The sequence below is a fragment of the Gorilla gorilla genome, chromosome 7 (genome assembly GCF_029281585.2).
Source record: "Gorilla gorilla gorilla isolate KB3781 chromosome 7, NHGRI_mGorGor1-v2.1_pri, whole genome shotgun sequence".
Lineage (NCBI taxonomy): Eukaryota > Metazoa > Chordata > Mammalia > Primates > Hominidae > Gorilla > Gorilla gorilla.
This window is the reverse complement of record NC_073231.2, coordinates 12,621,502-12,642,447: the sequence shown is the minus strand read 5'-3', so window position 1 is coordinate 12,642,447 and position 20,946 is coordinate 12,621,502. Positions and strand designations below refer to the sequence as shown.

The window sequence follows — 20,946 nt, the reverse complement described above, 5'->3', positions numbered from 1 at the left end:
CACTAAGGGAGACTCTGATGTCTTCTCTTCATCTTTACTCAATTCTGCTTGCTGAAAGAACAGGGTTGGCTCTCAAGGGAAGGCATGGATCAATTAACCTCTGTTTTCTTTTTGTACTCCAGACTTTATCTTTCCAAGGCAGTGCCTCGAAGTCAAAAAGTTATACTTTCATCTGCATTCAAAATTGCCATCTCCTTAGTGGCTACTCGCTAGCCAGGAGAGGGCAAACTGATTATCCATTTTCCACAGAAGTATAAATGAATGACGGCAACATTTTCTATTGCCTCACAGGATAATTTGGATATTAGGAAGATTCGTACAGAGGATATGCCTTAAAATAATAATCTCTTTCTTTCTTTCTTTCTTTTTTTTTTTTTTTGAGACGAAATCTCACTGTGTTGCCCAGGCTGGAGTGCAGTGGCCAATCTCGGCTCACTGCAACCTCCACCTCCCAGGTTCTAGCGATTCTTCTGTCTCAGCCTTCCGAGTAGCTGGGATTACAGGCATGCGCCACCACACCCGGCTAATTTTTGTACTTTTTAGTAGAGATGGGGTTTCACCATATTGACCAGGCTGGTCTTGAACTCCTGACCTCGCAATCCTCCCGCCTAGGCCTCCCACAGTTCTGGGATTACAGGCGTGAGCCACTGCGCCTGGCCTACAATAATAATTTCTAATGGTAGAATTGCAGGCAGTTAGGGTGAAGCCATGGTAGATTGATTGATTGATATGAGCAGGGGGCTCTTGTTAGTCTCCTCAAGCCACCTTCTGCTGTATAAAGTCTTCAGTGGGCCCGGCACGGTGGCTCACGCCTGTAATCCCAGCACTGTGGGAGGCCAAGGTGAGCGGATCACCTGAGGTTAGGAGTTTGAGACCAGCCCGACCAACATGATGAAACCCCGTCTCTACTAAAAATACAAAAAATTAACCGGGCATAGTGGCAGGTGCCTGTAATCCCAGCTACTCAGGAGGCTGAGGCGGAAGACTCGCTTGAACTTTGGAGGCAGAGGTTGCAGTGAGCCGAGATCGGGCCACTGCACTCCTTCCTTTGCAACAAGAGTAAAACTCCATCTCAAAAAAAAAAAAAAAAAAAAGTCTTCAGTGATCTCTCATTGAAAATCTAAACCCCTCAGTCATTCATGGCATTCTGTGTCTCGGCCCTAGCCTACTTTCTCACTTTATTTCTTGCCATTTCTTTTAACGAGCCCTTCTTGCACTTGCTTTCATGAACGCTTTTTACCAGCCAGTCCTCACCATTTACTGGTGCTGGTATATGTCCTGTATTCTGTCATCTGTGTATTTTATTGACTTCTTCCTTCTGCTGGAATGCCTTGCTTCTCCCAAGTTTGTTTAACATTTGCCAAATGCCTTTATGTTCTGGACATTTTGTGAGGCATTTAAGACACCAAGATAAATAAAATATATTACAGTTCTTGTCTTTCAGGAGTTCGCAGGCAATGAGCCTGTTACCTGTCTATGAGTATTCAGTTTAACCATTTCGACCGCTACCTCCTTCACAGATTCTTCTGTTAATTCCACAACTGGAATTCATTTTTATCTCTTTCGAAACGTCTAAGTGTGGCTTGGGCATATAGACGCGTAGGAAACAAAAGAAGGATTGACCGCTGAATCGTCAGATGCCGTTGAATACAAATGAGTAGTTTCTCCATGACCATCAACTACCTTTCCTTTCTTATTTACCTTTTATGGTGGTTACTTTGCGCTCGTTTGTTTCCTCCTTTTTACCTTGCATTTACAAGGTGCTGGGCTTTGTAGTACATGAAGAAGAAGCAGATGAGCCATGGACCTTTGAATCTGTTAGGAGAGAATGACGAACTGTACACACATTTATCCTTTTCCTGGGAAGCAGCGTGGTGTAGTGGAAAGAGCATAGGGGAGGCATCAGATCAGAGTTTGTTAAATTGCTGCTTTCAAGAAATCTTTACATCCACCTGTTTTCCACGTGCATTGTCTGAGCTGTGCGGCTGCAGTGGTGACTAAGACGAGATGCTTAGGTACTGGCCAGGGAGATGGACAATCAAGCAAGTCCAGAAATAAATATATATTTATTAGATATATTTATATTTATTATGTTTATTATATATAATACATATATATCATAATATATATGATATATAATATATATCATATATGATATATAATATATATAATATATGATATATATTATATATCATATATGATATATATTATATATCATATATGATATATATTATATATAATATATATCATATATAATATATATCATATATTATATATAATATATATCATATATATAATATATATCATATATATAATATATATCATATATCATATATAATATATATCATATATATAATATATATCATATATAATATATATCATATATAATATATAATATATATCATATATAATATATAATATATATCATATATAATATATAATATATATCATATATTATATATAATATATATCATATATTATATATAATATATATCATATATTATATATAATATATATCATATATTATATATAATATATATCATATATTATATATAATATATATCATATATTATATATAATATATATCATATATTATATAATATATATCATATATAATATATAATATATATCATATATAATATATATGTTATAATATATATCATATATGATATATATAATATATGATATATTATATATAATATATGATGTATTATATATAATATAATATATATGATATATATTATATAATATGTATTATATATTATATAATATGCATTATATTTCACCTATATAATATATATTTCACCCATATAATATATATAATTATTCACCTAAATATATTAAATAATTATTCACCTAAATATTCACCTAATTATTCACCTATTCACCTAATAATACATATAATTATTATTATATATATCATATATTATTAATAATTATATATTGTATAATAATTATATAATAATAATTATATATTATAATATAGTATAATATATATCATATGATATATAATATAGTATAATATATATCATATGATATATAATATAGTATAATATATATCATATGATATATAATATATTCGTATAATATATATCATGATATATAATATATTCATATAATATACATAATAGACTATATATCATGATATATAGTCTATTATGTATATTATATGATATATAATATGTCATATATTATATGCTGTATAATATGTCATATATGATATATAATATGTTGTATATGATATATAATATGTCATATATTATATATATCGTATAATATATGACATATAATGATGTCAGGTAATAAGTGCCAGGAAGGAAAATAACGGAAGATGAGAGGATAAAGAGCACTGGGAGGCAGTTTCCTTAGAAAGGATTTCAGAGAAGGCATGTGACATCTGACTAGAGACGGGAATGAAATGAGGAAGCTAGAAATGTGAGTATCTGGGGGAAGAGCATTCCAGCCAGAGGGAACAGCGAATACAAAGACTTGAGATGGGGAACATGCTTGGCATGTGCAGAGAAGAGCGAAGAGGCCAATGTGGCTGCAGGGCAGGGAAGAGAGGGTACAGGAAGTTGATGGTAGAGACTGGCTGGAGGGATAAGCAGTGGTCAGACCGTGGAGGGCCTGCAGGCCACTGTAATGGTTTTCATGGGAGCCCTTGGAGAGGTGAAAGCTAGGAAGCAGCAGCTGATAGATGTTTCAGAAGACAATTCTGGCTGCTGGCAGAAAATTGTATAGGGGCAAGACTGGAAGCAGCAGGCCCAGCTTGGAGAGTAGAGTAGTTCACATAAAAGATGATGGTAGGCCGGGCACGGTGGCTCACGCCTGTAATCCCAGCACTTTGGGAGGCCGAGGCGGGCAGATCACCTGAGGTCAGGAGTTCGACACAGCCTGGCCAGTATGGTGAAACCTCATCTCTACTGAAAATACAAAAAATAGCTGGGTTTGGTGGTGCATGTCTCTGATCCCAGCTACTCAGGAGGCTGAGGCAGGAGAATCACTTCAACCTCGGAGGCTGAGGTTGCAGTAAACTGAGATTGCACCACTGAACTCCACCCTGGGGTGACAGAGTGAGACTCTGTCTCAAAACAAACAAACAAAAAACAGTAGTGTAGTCACAAGGAATCTGATTTGGGATGTGTTTTTGAAAGTGGAGCTGCCTTACCTTGCTAGTGAATTGTAAATGAGGTGAGAAAGTCATTAAGGGTAACTCCTTCAGTTCTGCCTCTTACTAGACAAGTGCCTTTGGGCAAACTACTTAATCTCGTAGAAACTTAAGTTTAAATAATGCTTTACAAGTCTGTGGAATACTTTCATATATATTGCTTACATCATTTTATTTGATCCTTTCAACATGCAAGATTGTATACAAGTTTTACAGTTATACCTGGTTTTTTTTTTTAATGGACCTCAGAAAATTGAGTTACTACTACTCAGTTGATGACTCATCATTTTCATGATTGATTCCTTAAAAGGTTTCCTCTGTTGTTGATTTTCTTCCTCCCTAATTTTCACTCCCATTTCCTGCCTCATCCACAGTCCCTGTAGGCAACCACGTTAGTTGTTGCTATAAAATAGATAGCACTATTGTGTATGGGTGTGCGCACACATGCACGTGTGAGTTTAATTTGCCTAACTGGGATTATGTTGTAGATTTTGTTCTGCTTCTTAATATGGTGACACAATACTGTTTCAAGATCTCTTCATATTGCTGTTTGTACAACCATTTCACTGCTTCTGACAGCATAGGATTCCAAAGTATCTAAAAGAGCTTCCTTAACAGACCTTTTAGGTAACTTCCAACTCCCTGCTATCACAAACAACTCTGGTAAACATACTCGTTCATGTCCCTTTATATAGTCTTGTGCCATAATTGCTCTGAGACTGCCCCTAGGATGGGATGGAGCCATAAAGTAGGTGCGTATCTCATTTCACAAACTAATTGCTTTCCAGGATGACAATTGCACACTGCCTTCCCATGATGGTGCAGGAGAGGGTACCTCGTCTCCGCTTTCTTACCGACATTTGGTATTGTCTTTCTAGTTTTTCCAGTCTGAAGATTGTGAAATAGTTATTGCTTTGTTTGAATTTGAATTTCATTAATTATTAGTGAGTTTAATTATCTTTGTATATGCTTGTGAGCAATATACTTAAAATTTTTTTTTCCTTTTTGTGAATTGCCTAATTTCTGTGGTCTACTTTTAAACATTGGGTTTATTGTCCTTCTCATGTTGATTTGCATGGGTACCTTGTATACTCTGTGGGTATTCATTCTCCATTTAGGCATTACGAATGTTTTCTAGTGTGTCACCCATCTGTTGTTTTTTTCTGTGGTGCCCTTTGTTGAACAGAAATCTTTACTTTTAATGCAGAACTTGGCAATGTTTTGCTTTATGGTGTGTGGCTTGTCTTAAAAACTCCTTCCCTGTCCCCAAATCACCAGGATGTTCTCCTACATTTTCTCCATAATAGCTTCATAGTTTTACTGTTCATTTTTAGGTCTTTAATTTGGATTCTATCTTTGTTTCAAGTGTGATAAGAACCTATTTTTCTCCATAGAGCAAGCCAGTTTTCTTGATCCCATCACGTGACAACCCAACCTTGGCTGGTTTATGTCAAGTTATCCTATATATACGGGTCTATTTCTGAGCTCTCTGTCATAATCCATTGGTTCATTAATCTGCTTTTTTGTCATCATCATATTCTCTTTCCTTCTGTGGCTTTGTGATGTGTCCAGAAATCGGACAGTGCTAGTTGCCCCGCTTTCGTTTTTTTTTTTTTTTTAAAGTTGACAACTATGTTTCGACCTTTATGTTTCCATGCAATTTTGGAAAACTTGCTATATTCATGGGATTTTTAAAAGTCTTTAATAATAATTGAAGACTCACAGGCAGTTGCAAAAATTGCACATAGAGGTTTTAGAATCGTCCACTCAGCTTCCCCTAATGTTGACCTGTTTTATAACTGTAGTGTAATCAAAATGAGGACAAAATTAGGACATTGACACTGGTGCAGTACTATTAACTAGACCACAGACTTTATACAATTTTCGTAGGATTTTAAAAAAATGAATTGTTTTGGATTTATAGATTAATTGGAGTCAAATTGACATCTTGACATCCATGAACAATGTTACATTATTTATTCAGATCTTCCTTTAAGTCTCTTAGTAGAACTTTAAGATGGTGTATATGCTAGGTGCTGTACTAGGAGCTGAGGATATAGAAATTAATCAAACATGGCTTCTAGCTGAAAAAACTAAGAACCATTATAAGAAATAAACATATAAACTAGGAAGTTTAATAAAGTATTTTAAATGCTATGATAGGGATGTATACAGGGCATGGATGGGACAGTAAGGACAAAATGATAAAATAGAACTGAATCTGACAGTTGATGTGAATCATAGGAATTTTGTGGAGCTCTTATGTTTTTAAAACATATTTTTCCTGGCCCACTGTTCTATAAGTAACTGACTAGAAACATTGAATAAATGAATGGAGAATACCTTAATAGTTTATAGCATATTTATTCTGACATAAAGTAACAATTATTTTTAACTCCTCTAGTCATTCATTATACTTTATAGCAACTAAATAAAACCTGCCAGACTAGCAAAACAAAATTCACCTTATAAAATGAGTTAGTATGACAAGCATAGATGATATGGAAATTTACAAGAGAATAACCGTATGTCTTGTACATTTTTTTTTGTTTTTTTACTGACAGTTTGGTTGCTGTGTGTCTTTCACTTCAGCTGAAGCAGAATGACAGTGATTTTTAAAACAGTTTTATTGAGGTACAGTCGACGTATTACACACTATATATATTTGAAGTGTAAACTTTGATGTGTGTTGATATATGTACACACCCTGAAACTGTCACCGTAAGTTCAAGATAATGAATTTATCACCCCCATAAGTTTTCTGGTGCCCTTTCGTAATCCCTTCCTTCTTTTCTTTTCCAAGTAGTCACAGATGAGTTTGCATTATCTAGAAATTTATGTCAGTACATCATAAATCATGCAGTACTGTCTTTTGAGATTTGTCCATGTTGTATATATCAATAGTTCGTTCTTTTTATTGCTGAGTACTAAGTGTCCATTGTGCAGTATTCCATAGTTCATTTATTCACCTGGCGATGGAAATGTGGGTTTCCAATTTGAGGCTATTAAATAAAGTTGTTATTAATATTCTTATGCAAGTCTTTGAATAAACATGTGGTTTCTTTTCTGTTGGGTGGCAAGCCATTTACTTGCCAGTGGAATGGCTGGATCAGATGTAGGTATGTGTTTTACTTTTTAAGAAGCTGCCCCAACTGTTTTCCAAAGTGCTTGTACCTACAGTTCTACATTCCTATGAGCAGTGTGTGAGAGTTCTAGTTCCTCCACATTCTTGTCAGCATTTGCTATGGTCTGTCTTTTAAATTATGGCAATTCCAGTAGATGTTAAGTGGTATCTTATTGTGGCTTAAATTTGCATTTCCCATATGACTAGTGGTGTAGGGCATCTTTTCGTATGCTTATTTGCCATCCATATGTCTTTTTTTTGCTAAGTGACCATCCATATATTTTTCCCATTTGTAATGGATTATTTGCTTTCTTACTGAGTTTTGAGAGTGTATGTTTGTATATTCATACACAGTCATGTGATTTATTATATATATGATGGTAGTCCCATAAGATTATAATGGACCTGAAAAGTTTCTCTTGCCCAGTGACGTTGTGTTTGTGGTGATGCCAGTATAAACAACAAACCTGGGCTGCCAGTTACACAACAATATAGCACATACAATTGCATACATCACATAATTATAAACGATCATAAACGACTTTGTTACTGGTTTATGTTTTTACTGTAGTATACGTGTTATTGTTATTTTAGAGTATACTGCTTTTACTTCTAAAAAGAATATTAACTGTAAAACAGCCTCAGGCAAGTCCTTCAAGAATTCTCCAGAAGAAGGCATTATCATCACAGGAAATGACAGGTTCATGTATGTTATTAATATTTCCCCTGAAGACCTTCCAGTGGGGCAAGATGTGGAGATGGAAGACAGTGACATTGATGATCCCAACCCTGTGTAGGCCTAGGCTAATGTGTGTGTTTGTGTCTTAGGTTTTAACAAGAAAGTTTACCAAAAAAAATTTTTTAATTGGAAAAAGCTTATAGAATGAGGATATAAAGAAGGAAAATATTTTTGTACAGCTGTATGGTGTGTTTGTATTTTCAGCTTAGTGTTATTACAAAAGAGGCAAAACGTTAGAGATTAAAAAGTTTATAAAGTAAAAAAGTTACAGTAAGGTAAGGTTAATTTATTGTTGAAGAAAGAAACATTTTAACAATAAATTTAGTGTAGCCTGTTGATGAAGTCCTCAACAGCCTACAGGAATGTCCCGTGGCTTACCTTTTCATGCTCTTTAACCCTGTGTTTCAAAGAGCAGACGTTTTACATTTTGAACATGTCCAGTTTGTCAGTTTGTTCTTTTATAGATTGGGATTTTAGTGTCTTATCTAAGAAACCATTGCCTCACCTAAGGTCACAAATATTTTCTCTCATGTTTTCTTCTAGCAGTTTTATAGCTTTAGGTTTTACATTTAGGTAAAAGGTCCCATTTTGAGTTAGTTTTTGTATATGGTTCATGATTATAGATTCAAATTCTTAAAAAAAAAAAAGCTATCCAGTTGTGCCAGCGCCATTTGTTGAAAAGACTGACCTGTCTTCAATTGAATTGTCTTCGTATCTTTGCTCATGTGTAAGTGGATCTATTTCTGGACTCTTTTTTTCTTTTCAGTTGATCTGTTTATCATCATGTCATTTTCACACTGTCTTAATTACTGTAGCTTTATAGTAAGCCTTGAAATTGTGTAGTGTTAGCCATACCACTTTGTTCTTATTCAAAGTTGTTTTGGCTATTTGAAGACATTTGCATTTCCATATGAATTTTAGAATCACCTTTTCAGTTTCTACATAAAAGTCTGCTGTGATTTTGTTTGGAATTATGTTGTATCACTGGATGAATATGGTGAATAATTGACAATAAAAAGAAAATTCTGGGTACATTTACACAATCGTCATCTGCAAATAAAGGTAGTTTTACTTCTTCTTTTTAAATCCTTTTTTATTCTTTTTACCTTAGTGCACTAGTTATAACCTTGAGTGCAATGTTGACTAGAAGAGGTGACAGTGAACATCTTTGTGTTATTCATGATTTTAGAGAGAAATAATTCAATCCTTCACCATTAAGTGTGCTATTAGATTTAGGGGTTTTTTTGTGGGGTTTTTTGTAAATGCCCTTATCAGGTTGAGGAAGTTGCCTTCTGTTTCAAATTTGCTGAGAAATTTTTGGTTTTTCATGTTTTTAAATCAGAAATGGGTGTTAGATTTTGTCAAATACTTTCACTTTTTTTTTGAGACAGAGTCTCAACTCTGTCACCCAGGCTGGAGTGCAGTGGCTCAGACTCGGCTCACTGCAACCTCTGCCTCCCAGGTTCAAGCAATTCTCTTGCCTCAGCCTCCTGAGTAGCTGCATGCCACCACACCCAGCTAATTTTTTGTATTTTTAGCAGAGACAGAATTTCACGTTGTTAGCCAGGATGGTCTTGATCTCCTGACCTCATGATCCACCCGCCTTGGCTTCCTAAAGTGCTGGGATTACAGACGTGAGCCACGGCACCTGGCCCTTTTTGCTTTTTATAAATTGATACATAATATGTATCACTTGGAAGTAAGGGAAATCTGAAGTGAACTATTTTCCTATGCTCCGGAAATATCTCTCTACAAACACTTAACACATTAGTTACAGATCTTTTTCCTATTCTTTGAAATAAGGCCCCAAATAATCTCCATCAGAACAATTAGCTTAATGTGAATTACTTTATATATTTGAAATTTAAAAAAGACATATATTGTAAGTAAAGTATGGCTCACATTTTAATGATGCAGCCTTGCTTCTTCCTTAATTAGACTGAGGAGAAGAAAGTTAATATAGATGGTAACTACAACTATATTCTCTTTTCAAAGAAATAATAATATATTTAAAGTTAGTAATATATGTGTTCCTAAACATAATTTGCAATTTCTTACAGATTTGTGGGATCAGTGGGTACCATCATCATAAAATGTAAAGATTTTCGAATTATTCAGTTGGATATTCCTGGAATGGAGGAATGCTTGAATATAGCCAGTTCCATTGAGGTAAGTATTTTGGAAGTAAAATCTAATGAAACATAATTTTATATTATGACTCAGTGTAGGTCTTCCATTTCTTCATTAGATAATTTAGTCATGTTCTCTGACTCAAATACTGAAGACAGATAGGAAAAGCCTCACCCTGGTTCATTGTCATATGAGTGTAATGGAACTTTCTTGACTTCCAGCAGTGTCTGGTGTTACTCACGTTATATGAGTAGCTCAATTCCATGAGTTGCTTGGAATTCCATTTCCGATGGCTTTGTGGAATTTCCATGAGTTCATATTGGTTAAATAACAGATACTGTTTCACTTGAGTGTATATGAGTTCTTATTTGGGGAAACCATTAGAAGATTTAGTAAAGAGGTTCTTGGGAGAAATTTTAAAGTTTTGCTTGATATTTTATGTTCACTATACAAATCTCTGTGCCAAAGACTGTAAACTTCTTTTTCTTTCCTTTACTTGAGGTTTGTTCAAGTAAAATCTTATATGGAATTGTAAACCAATAAAATAGATGCAGTTAGAATTGCTTTTAGTCACATTACAGTGAGTAGGTAGGGACTGGGGGGACCTAGAAGCCCTCATTGACTTGACTATTCCCATCTGCCCTCTACAGAGTTCCTTAGAGACACTGCAAACCACTAGTGAGTTAACCAGTGCACTGTTCACTTCTCTACCAGGTTAGCAGCTAGAAGTGAAATTGTTTCTTCTTGAATATACTAGTATATCTTTTGTAATAAATACAGTTCTAAAAATTTGAATAGAAATATTAATAAATTACAATGTTATTATACCATATTATTACATATATATACACATTATTACATGTATTAGTATATTTTTGAACGATAGCACAGTTTGATTCTTGATTTTACCACATGCTAGCTTGTGACCATTGGTAAAGTACTTAACATCTCTCTGATTTGTTTTCTACTTTTTATAAAACAAGGATAATAGTACCTATCTTTTAGAGCTGTTTTCAGAATTTTATTAGTTGATGTGTGTAGAATGGTTAGTATAATACTTGGTAAATAGCAGCTACCATTTGAGGGTCCTCTGTCATTACTTAATATAATTTTATGGTGATGCTTTTTAAAAAAAATTGTGGTTAGAAAACACTTAACCGTTTTTAAGTGTACAGTTTAGTAGGGTATAAAACTTTATTCACATTGTTGTGCAGCAGATCTCCAGGACTTTTTCATCTTGCAAAATCGAAACTCTGTGTTAAACAACACCGCATTTTCCCCTCTCTCCAGCTCCTGAGAACCCCCATTCTACTTTCTTTTCTCTGAATTTGACTACTTTAGGTATCTCATATAAGTAGAATCATAGTACGTAGTATTTGTCTTTTTGTGACTGGTTTTTTTCACTTAGCATAATATCCTCACAGTTCATCTGTGTTGTAAATTCTGACTTTTTAAGGCTGATTAATATTCCATTGTTATGGATATATGTGGTGAGACTTTTAAAAAGTTATTTCTTTTCTAAAGCAAGTAACTGTCACCAGTGATTATAGTTTTTTGTTTGTTTTTAGTAATATGAATTTTCACGTATCAATTACCTTAAGACAGGGTGTGTTTGCTTTATATTTATATAAATAATATTGAATATTGGTTCAGATTACAAATAATAGAAATTTTACTTGATTAGTTTAAATGGAAGAGCTCACACTGTTTTCTTTCCATTCTAACCAACTATTTTGATGTACACTGAAATTTTAAATTGCCTTATTTTAAATTATTGCCACTAAATTATATCAATTAATCTTAGGTTTATAGTGCTTTCTAGACTACTATAGGAACATTGATTTTTTTCTTTCCGTGTTTGTGTAACTAATCTGGACTTTGTGTCCAAAAAATGCTATCAGCTTAGCTATTAAAAATGGGTAGAAAGTCTTAAAAATCTAGAAGTAGGATTTTAGTGATTTTTAAAACAGGAATAGTGAAATAGAGGAAAAACTGTTATAGTGCTAAGTAAATGGTACATAACACATTTCTTCCTGCCTTTGTTGACTTTTACTTAAGGAAATGAGAAGATGAACTGAACTGTTTGTCTTACACATCTGTCATTTGGAAGTAATGCATGATGTTGATTTGATGTAATTTGTTAAGTTTAATGAGAATGCATGTAGTTTATAGACTGTTAAATTGAAATAATGTCCCACTATTTGGGCATTTGGGCAGAGGAACATTACCCACTTCCTTTGAGCATTTATGTGTTTGTGGGTTTTGTGGGGTTTTTTTTTTTCAGTTAGGAGATTGGATTTTCACTGACCAGTCTTCGTTTTTCTTATTCCTTTGTGACAATTGATCTGTAAGATGACTGGCTGGTTGGTGTCAGAGATGCTGCCTGTGGTGAGGCACAGTGGTGAAGAAAAAGGGGAAGTGTGCTACCCACTTGCTGACGCTGATCAGTTGTTTAAGTGGCTATATATATTTTAAAACTCTTTAGAAACTGACTCATTATATAGAAGCCCTTAGGACTGAAAAGAAGCCATAAATTATGAGCTCATTTGACCTCAGAAAATGAATGCTCTGTAAAATGTTCTTACAACGTAGTGATTAACATAGTGAACCTGTCCTCTATCCTTTTCCTGGCACACAATCCCTCCTGCTAGCCCTCCACCCTTCCCCGAATACATCTGGACACGATTTGTGAGTAGTAATTGAATTTTTCGTATAGCATAGCTGAGCTGTCCTTTGTAATTAGGAGTCCATATACTCAAATATATTCTGCTGCCACACGTAGAATCCCATTGGAAGAATAGCTTGCAAGTGCTCAGTTATCTAAATTGTAGCAATAAGTTAGTGAAGCTTTTTTTCAGTGTTTCACCTGCCTTTGGAATTGAAATGTTTTCAGTTCTCTCAGCATTAATGTGTTTAAAGGAAAAGACCTCTTTCTAGTGACATAAGATCTCAAGATGAAATATGAGTGCTTATTGCCTGTGAGAGTGGTTGCTGACTTGCATTTAAAATAATGGTGATTCTGATTGATGGCGGCCCTGAGTTAGGTCAGACGTGGACGCTGTTCTGCTTCTGTTTGGTGTGATTGGCAGCCAAAGACAGTATAGATGTAGGAAAAAAATATATATATATATTTATATGGATAATGGATTATACAGCCATGCTTCTCTATATTTTGTTTTATGAGGTAGGAGAGAAGGTTTCATGATTTATAGATGGATAGAAAAATAACTCTGGATGGAGATGTTTTTGCTAAACTGCTGAGCTATATGTCTGGTCTCCTATTGAGTAGTCATGGGCCTATCCTTTTGCATGCCTGATCTTCCTCTGACCTGGAGGGAGATAACTGCGTTCTGAGCATTGCTGTTGGGCCTCCTCCTCCTGTCCAGGTGAATGTCTCCATCATTCCTGCAGTTTGAATTATGCTAATTTATATGGTATCCTTTCCCCGCTGCCCCCCCCCCACCTCCAGTCATAGAAATACTTTTTTCCATAATCCCCCTGTGAGAAGGATGAATCTGCCTGGTGATAAGAGACTGTCCTTCTGTCTGTTCCTCCCATCTACTCAGGTTTTCCTATGTCTGTTTTCCAGGATTCAAGTGCTCCAGGTAAATATAGGCCCATTTGGGGCTGATAGAGTTATTGCCCCCATTTGAGAATGGATCCCTACAGCATGAAAATATGATGATACATGACCAAATGGCATATACCAGTCTAGGAAGAGAGGAAATGAACATTGATGGAATTTCTACATATGTAGAGCATGTCATAGCTGAAATTGGCCAGGTGTGGTGGCTCACACCTGTAATCCCAATACTTTGAGAGGCTGAGGCAGGCAGATCACCTGAGGTCAGGAGTTCAAGACCGGCCTGGCCAACATGGTGAAACCCCATCTCTACTAAAAATACAAAAAAAATTAGCTGGGTGTGGTGGCAGGCGCCTGTAATCCCAGCTACTCAGGAGGCTGAGGAAGGAGAATCACTTGAACCCGGGAGGCAGAGGCTGCAGTGAGCCGAGATCGCGCCATTCTAGCCTGGGTGACAAGAGCAAAACTCTGTCTCAGAATAAAAGCGGGAATTACTTTAGATTTTATTATGTGCCAGACACTGTTCTAAGCCTATTACACACATTATCTCTCTTAATGCTTCAACAACACTATGAAGTAGGTATGTTGTTTCCCCCATTTTACAGTTGAGGAAACTGAGGCATAGAGTGGTTACATGACATTCCTACTGCACTGCTAGGATTTGGAATTTCAGTCCGGCATTCTGATTCCCATCTGACTGTAGACCTCTAGGCTGTATCATCCTTTTTTACAGTTACTAACCCACCCTGATTTCAAATAATTTACGTAAGTTTATTTAGGTAATAACTGGATTTTGAGCCAAGACCTTACTGACTAGCCAAAAACTGATCCCCAGAAATACTTAGACCTTTTTATTAAGCTTTATTAATTGATGTCAAGAGGTGTTATTTGATTTTTCTTCTAGAATTGGTATGCACATTTTTTTGTTCTTTTTTTCATCCCGTCAACACTTTTGAGTGTGTGTTATGTGTCAGATGCCTTGTTAGATACTAGAAGCAAAGAAATCAGCTTCCGTAAGACTGTAATTGTATCTGGTGATAAACACAATGTTAGAGAAACATACTGGGTGCCCATCATTATTAGACCATGTTTGCTTAATACTAATTTGTCAGTTAGAATATGTTTCCAGTTGTGGATGTTTCTTTTTTGTCTTTCTTTTCTTTTTGCCCCCAGGCATTGTCTACTCTGGACTCCATCACTCTGATGTACCCTTTCTTTTACCGTCCTATGTTTGAAGTGATAGAAGATGGCTGGCATTCCTTCCTTCCTGAGCAAGAATTTGAACTCTGTTCCTCAGCTGTGAGTTAACTTTTGAGAACTGTGGATTATGAGAAGTAACCCAATACCTTATTTGACTTGTGAAAATGATCACTTCTTTTGAAGAGTAATAAGGTGAAGTTGACTTATCCATTCCTAATCTTAATATATTTAAAAGGATTGAAGCCATGCAGAGTATGATCTCTGATCACAAAGGAATTAGATTAATAATCAGTAATACTAAGATATCTAGGAATACCCCCAAGTATTTCTAAATTAAACAGGACGCTTGTAAATAATCTGCATGTCAAAGAAATTAGAAAACATTTGGAAGTGAGTGATAATGGTAATGTAACATATTGAAATTTGTGGAATACAGACAGCTAAGGCAGTGTTTAGAGATAAACTTACAGCTTTAAAATTTTTACTAGAAAGGAAAGTCTAAAATTATTGACCTAAGCACCAATTTAAGAAGCTAGAAAAAAAAAGCAAAGTAACTAGAAAGAAAAAATAATAAAAATAAGAGCAGAAAGCAATAAAATAACTAGAATAAGTAAGTTTAGCAAAGTTGGTTGATATAAGATCGGTATACAAAAACGAATTGAATTGGCAACAAGCGATCTGACAATGAATAAAATGTTTACGAATAAATTTAACAAAAGAAATTCAAGGTCTATACACTGAAAGACATAAAACATTGTTGGAAGAAGTTGCAAGAGATCGAAATAAAAGGAGAGATATACTGTGTACATCAATTGGAAGACAATATGGTTAAGGTTAGTGGTTGGCTGACTTTTGTGAAAGACCATTAGATAGTAGATATTTTAAGCTTTGCAGGTCATGTGGTCTCTATTGTAACTACTGAACTCTGCTGTTGTTGCATGAAAAAAGCAATCAGATGAGACATTAATGAATGGGTGGTGCTATGTTCTAATAAACTTTATTTGCAGAAACAAGCAGCAGGCTGGATTTGGCTCATTAAAGTGGCAGTTCTCCCTTAATTGATCTGTAGAGTCAGTGCAATCCCTGTTAAAATTCTAATAGGTGTTTTTGTAGAAATGGACAAAATGATACAAATTTTATGGAAATGCAGATTTAAATATATAAGTTTATATGAAAAGTCAAAACAGCTTTGAGAAAACACTTGATTACTGTAAAGCCACAGTAATCAAGAGATTATGGTATTGCTGTAAGGAAAGACACACAGACCAATGAAACAGAATACAGGGTACAGAAATAAACCTTCCCCTTAATGCTTAGTTGATTTTTGACAAAAGTACCAATACAATTCAAGTGGGAAAGGATAGCTTTTTCAACCAATAGTATTGGAACAGTTGGATATCCATATGTAAAAAAGATAAACCTAGACCCTTACCTCACATCATCCACAAAAATTAACTAAAATGTATTATACAACTAAACATGAGAACTAAAACTATCAAACCTCTTTAAGAAAGCACAGGAGAAAATCTTTATGACCTTCAGTTAGACAGAGATTTTTTAGATATGACACAAAAAGTGACTGAAAGCAGGTTAGTGATTTCCTAGTATTGGGTGTTACACAGGTGTATACAACTGTGAAGACTCATGAAATTGTGTAGTCAAAATGGATTCAGTTTATTTTTTATAAGTTTTGTCTCAATAAAGTTGACTAAAAAGAAGATAAAAGAATAATGCAAAGGTTAAGTAGCTGATTAGAAACAGCTTAGGAGAAAATAAGTGATTTGGAATATAGATCCGAAATAATTACTCAGAATATGGAACAGAGAAGGAAGATGGAAAAACAGAGAGGTTAGACACATGCATGCTTAATAAAGGAAGAAGATCCAATATTTATTACATGGGAGTTTAGGATAAAAGATGATAGAGGCTGATTATGGTGGCTCACACCTATAATCCTAGCACTTAAGGAGGCTGAGGCAGGCAGGTCACTTGAGCTCAGGAGAGTTTGAGACCAGCCTAGGCAACATGGCAAAACCCCATCTCTATGAAAACATTTAGCTAGGTGTGATAATGTGTGTCTGTGGTCCCAGTTACCTGGGGGTCTGAGGTGGGAGAATTGCTTGAGCCCAGAAAGTTGAGGTTGCAGTGAGCAGTGATCATGCCGCTGCACTCCAGCCTGGGTGAGAGAGCAAGACCCTGTCTCCAAAAAAAAAAAAAAAAAAAAGGAAGGCAAAAAAAAAAAAGGTGATGATAGAAGAAAGACAATATTCAAATACATAATGGTTGATAATTCTCCAGAATCAGTAAAAGTTATTGAATCCTTAAGCTCAGGTATCCCAGCAAATACCATACAAGATAATAAAAAAAATCTTTAGACATGTTGTTGTTCAGCTACTGAACAATAAAGCAAAGAAAATACCACAAAGTTAAAAGACAAATGACCTGCATGGTGTTAGATTAACAGAGGAAAAAAGTTTGATCAATATCTATTCATGATAAAAGCTCTTAGAGTTGGATTTGAAGGAAATTTATTTAATCTGATAAAGGATGGGTACCAAAACCAAAAACATACCAAAAGCAAATCTTGTATCATTCTCTCTAAGTTCAAGAATGAGGCAAGGATGTCCATTATCAGTACTTCTAGTCAGCTCAATAAGACAAGAAGGAAAAATACAGGGTATAGGGATTGAAATGAAGGTAGCAAAATTGTCAATATTTATTGATTATATGCTTGTCTACATAGGAAAAGGAAAGAATCTTGAGATCATAGGCGTTTCTGTACACCAAACACAATTTTGCAGAGATGCAGTTAAAATGCAACAAAGATTATTGGGTTTCTAGGAATATATCTAAGAAAAGATAGTGAGACCTTTATTGAGAGAATTATAAAAATTTATGGAAAAAATTTTAAAAGCTTAAACAAATGGAAAGACAATATACTCATGGATAGAGAGACTGAATATTCTAAAGATGTAAGTCATTCCCTCCGATTTATAAAGTCAATACAATCTTAATAAAAACCCCAGTTGGTTTTTACATTGAATTTGATAAAAGTTACATGGAAGACCAAAAGACCAAGAGGAGCCACGTTACTCTTTGAAGAACAAAAAGGTGAGAGGAGGAAACTTGGCCTACTAGATACCAAACTTATTTTAAAAGCTATAGGAGTTACTAAAGTGGGCAAGTGTGACGGGATAGAGAGCACAGTACATTTGGACCAACAGAAGCGGCATTGCAGATCAATGGAGAGCCCTGTCATTCTCCAGAGTAGGAAATCAATAATAATACATCATAGTGAAAATTCAAGAAATAACAGTATTATCATGTTGTTTAGAAATGTAAAGGTAAACACCAAAAAAGCTAAAAATGTTGAAAATGATTGCCTTTGGGGAAAGCAAATTGGGATGGGCTAGCAAGGAACAGATAACTACATTTTTTTAAAAATAATAAATCTTTAGAAACTGTGTTTTTTTAAAATTAATTAATTAATTATTTTTTGAAACAGTCTCACTCCAGTTGCCCAGGCTGGAGTGCAGTGGCGCTATCACAGCTCACTGTGGCCTCGACTTCCTGGGCTCCCGTGATTCTTTCACCTCAGCATCCTAAGTAGCTGGAACTACAAGTGTGTGCCACTGTGCCTGGCTAATTTTTGCATTTTTAGTGGAGATGGGGTTTGGCCATGTTGCCCTGACTGGTCTTGAACTCCTGGACTCAAGCAATTTGCCTGCCTTGGCCTCCCAAAGTGCAGGGATGATAGGTGTGAACCACTGTGCCCCGCCTAGAAACTATGTTTTTAAACTGGTAACATAAATAACTTTGAAAAGTGAAAAAATTTAATTAAAAATGTGATACTATATCTTATAAAAGCATTTTTTAAAAGTAATAATCTTGTCTGTTAGTACATCTAACATACTTTTTAGCTTTATCTTCCTGCTATTGTAACCCATGGTTAGGCCAACTCAGATATACAGAACATATTGAAATTTACATATAATTTGATTTTTTTTTTTTTACTGTAAAACCTTTTGACAGTCTTCAAGCTGTTTTCAGTTCTGATGTTTAAAATAAGTTGTCATTTGATAGTTTTATATTGTACACTTCTAGTCCTTACTCAGTTTGAAATTATTTCATTGACTCCTAAGCTTAACCTTCCTTAGTATTGAGTTGGTAGTGTTTTAAGAAAGGTGTTACCAATCTTAGTACATTTTTTACCTTTTTTAAAATAAACAAAGGATTTGATATAGATAGTAGCTGTGTTCTCATTTGTTCTGGGGATGCATTATCTGGAGTCTTACAGTCTTACTTGTGCTTTAAGAGGATCATTAACAAACTAAATGGGACCCAGAAAAGGAAGAAGTAGGATGATGTTGGCCATGATAATTGTGGATGTGCTTAATATATTTAACTTGGAGAATAGAACACTAAGGAGGATCAGCTGTCTTTCAAACATTTGATGGGATACCGTGTAAAATAGGGAACTTGTACGGTGTTGTCTGAAAGTATAGTAAAAACCAATAGAGGGAGGTACAGAGCAACAAGTTTTGCTCAGTGTGAGAAAGCACTTTCTAGGAACTGGTGATACCTAGCAATGCAGGAAGCTGGCCCTGAACCATAGAGCTCCTTTTCTCTGCAGCTACTTACATATAAGCTAGAGATCGTCCTGTGAAATTCCTGAGAAATGGTTTCTTCGTCAGTGAAAGTTTACCTCTAAGGTCTTTTAAAATTTCTCAGATTATTTTGCGACATTGAGATAGTTGCTTAGCTTTGAAGTATTTTGTGTTTTTCAGACCAGTGAATGGAGGCAAAGCTATGTCAATAAGGAATTTGCTGTCTGTCCCTCTTACCCACCAATTGTCACAGTGCCCAAATCCATCGATGATGAAGCTCTTCGGAAGGTAGCTACATTTCGACATGGAGGGCGCTTCCCAGTACTAAGCTATTATCACAAAAAAAATGGGATGGTAAGTGCACAGCACTACTGCTTGATGTACTGAAAGGCTTCGGTTGGGGATCTTTTAGTAGAAATGTTCCCTTTTGCTATCTGTCTCTTCACTGAAATGATTGTCCAGGTCTCCACCACAAGGGCTTCCTTCATGTAAGCTTTAGGGAATCAAGAGTAGGGTGTTTTCTGTGGTGAGGATGTGATGCTGAATTCTTTCCATGATCCTGCTCAGCTGTATAAAAGCCCTGATAGCTTTATCTCCAGGACACTATACAAAGGAAACTAGTGTTTATTTGATGCTTACAGCAACATTCTTCTGGTAGAAAAATGAGAAATTTCTCTGTTCAGAATAATGGTAAAATACTTGAATTTTTCTTAACAACTTTACATGTGAAAGGTAGAGCAGACGTATTTATTTTCAAAGGTGAAAAGAGTGATGCTCATGTCATTTAGTCACAACTCTAGTACACACTGGAGTCAGGATTAAACAAGGAGTTAAGATAACTACCTTGTAATGGTGGCCTCTTGAAAGAACTCTAAACCATTCGCCAGGGAAGAGATTAGTATAATAGACACTGATTTCTAGAGAAAAGTTTCAAAAGCAAACATTTCCAGATATATAGTTGGTAGGGTAGTTTTTAGAAACAAGTAGTTAAATCCTTGAATACTGAAAAGGATGGTAGAGGCCACTGGAGAATAAATAATAGACAGTCAGCTTCTGAGGTATTGAAAATGATTTCCCAAACAGTGAGAACAGTGTTTGAACTTTTAAATTTTGCCACTGGTGCCTTTACTTCTTACAATTCTTGTTAAAACCTGCCAACTCTATGTATGTTTAGTTGAAGTCAAGGTTTACTGGCTCATAGGCCATTATTGTCTTTATTACAGGGCCAGGTCTACAGGTATTTGATTCACACACTAAATGAATTGCAATATTTGATCTTAAAGAGGTGATGTAATTTATTATGTGACAGTATTTTGAGACAGAGAAATTGTGTAAAAGCTTAACGCTTATCTTTTATAGTTATTAACTATTGTCAATACATGCAAATATTTCTTT

The 20,946-nt window shown here is 35.2% G+C and overlaps 1 protein-coding gene across 1 annotated transcript in view; it reads left to right on the top strand.

Annotated features, from left to right (window-relative positions):
- Positions 1-20,946, top strand: part of MTMR9 (myotubularin related protein 9) — a 44,891-nt gene that overhangs the window by 1,878 nt on the left and 22,067 nt on the right. The window contains exons 2-4 of the mRNA XM_004046642.5: positions 10,092-10,200; positions 14,918-15,043; positions 19,732-19,905. Of these exons, the coding sequence (XP_004046690.5) occupies positions 10,092-10,200; positions 14,918-15,043; positions 19,732-19,905 (409 nt within the window). The remainder of the gene's footprint in view (positions 1-10,091; positions 10,201-14,917; positions 15,044-19,731; positions 19,906-20,946) is intronic.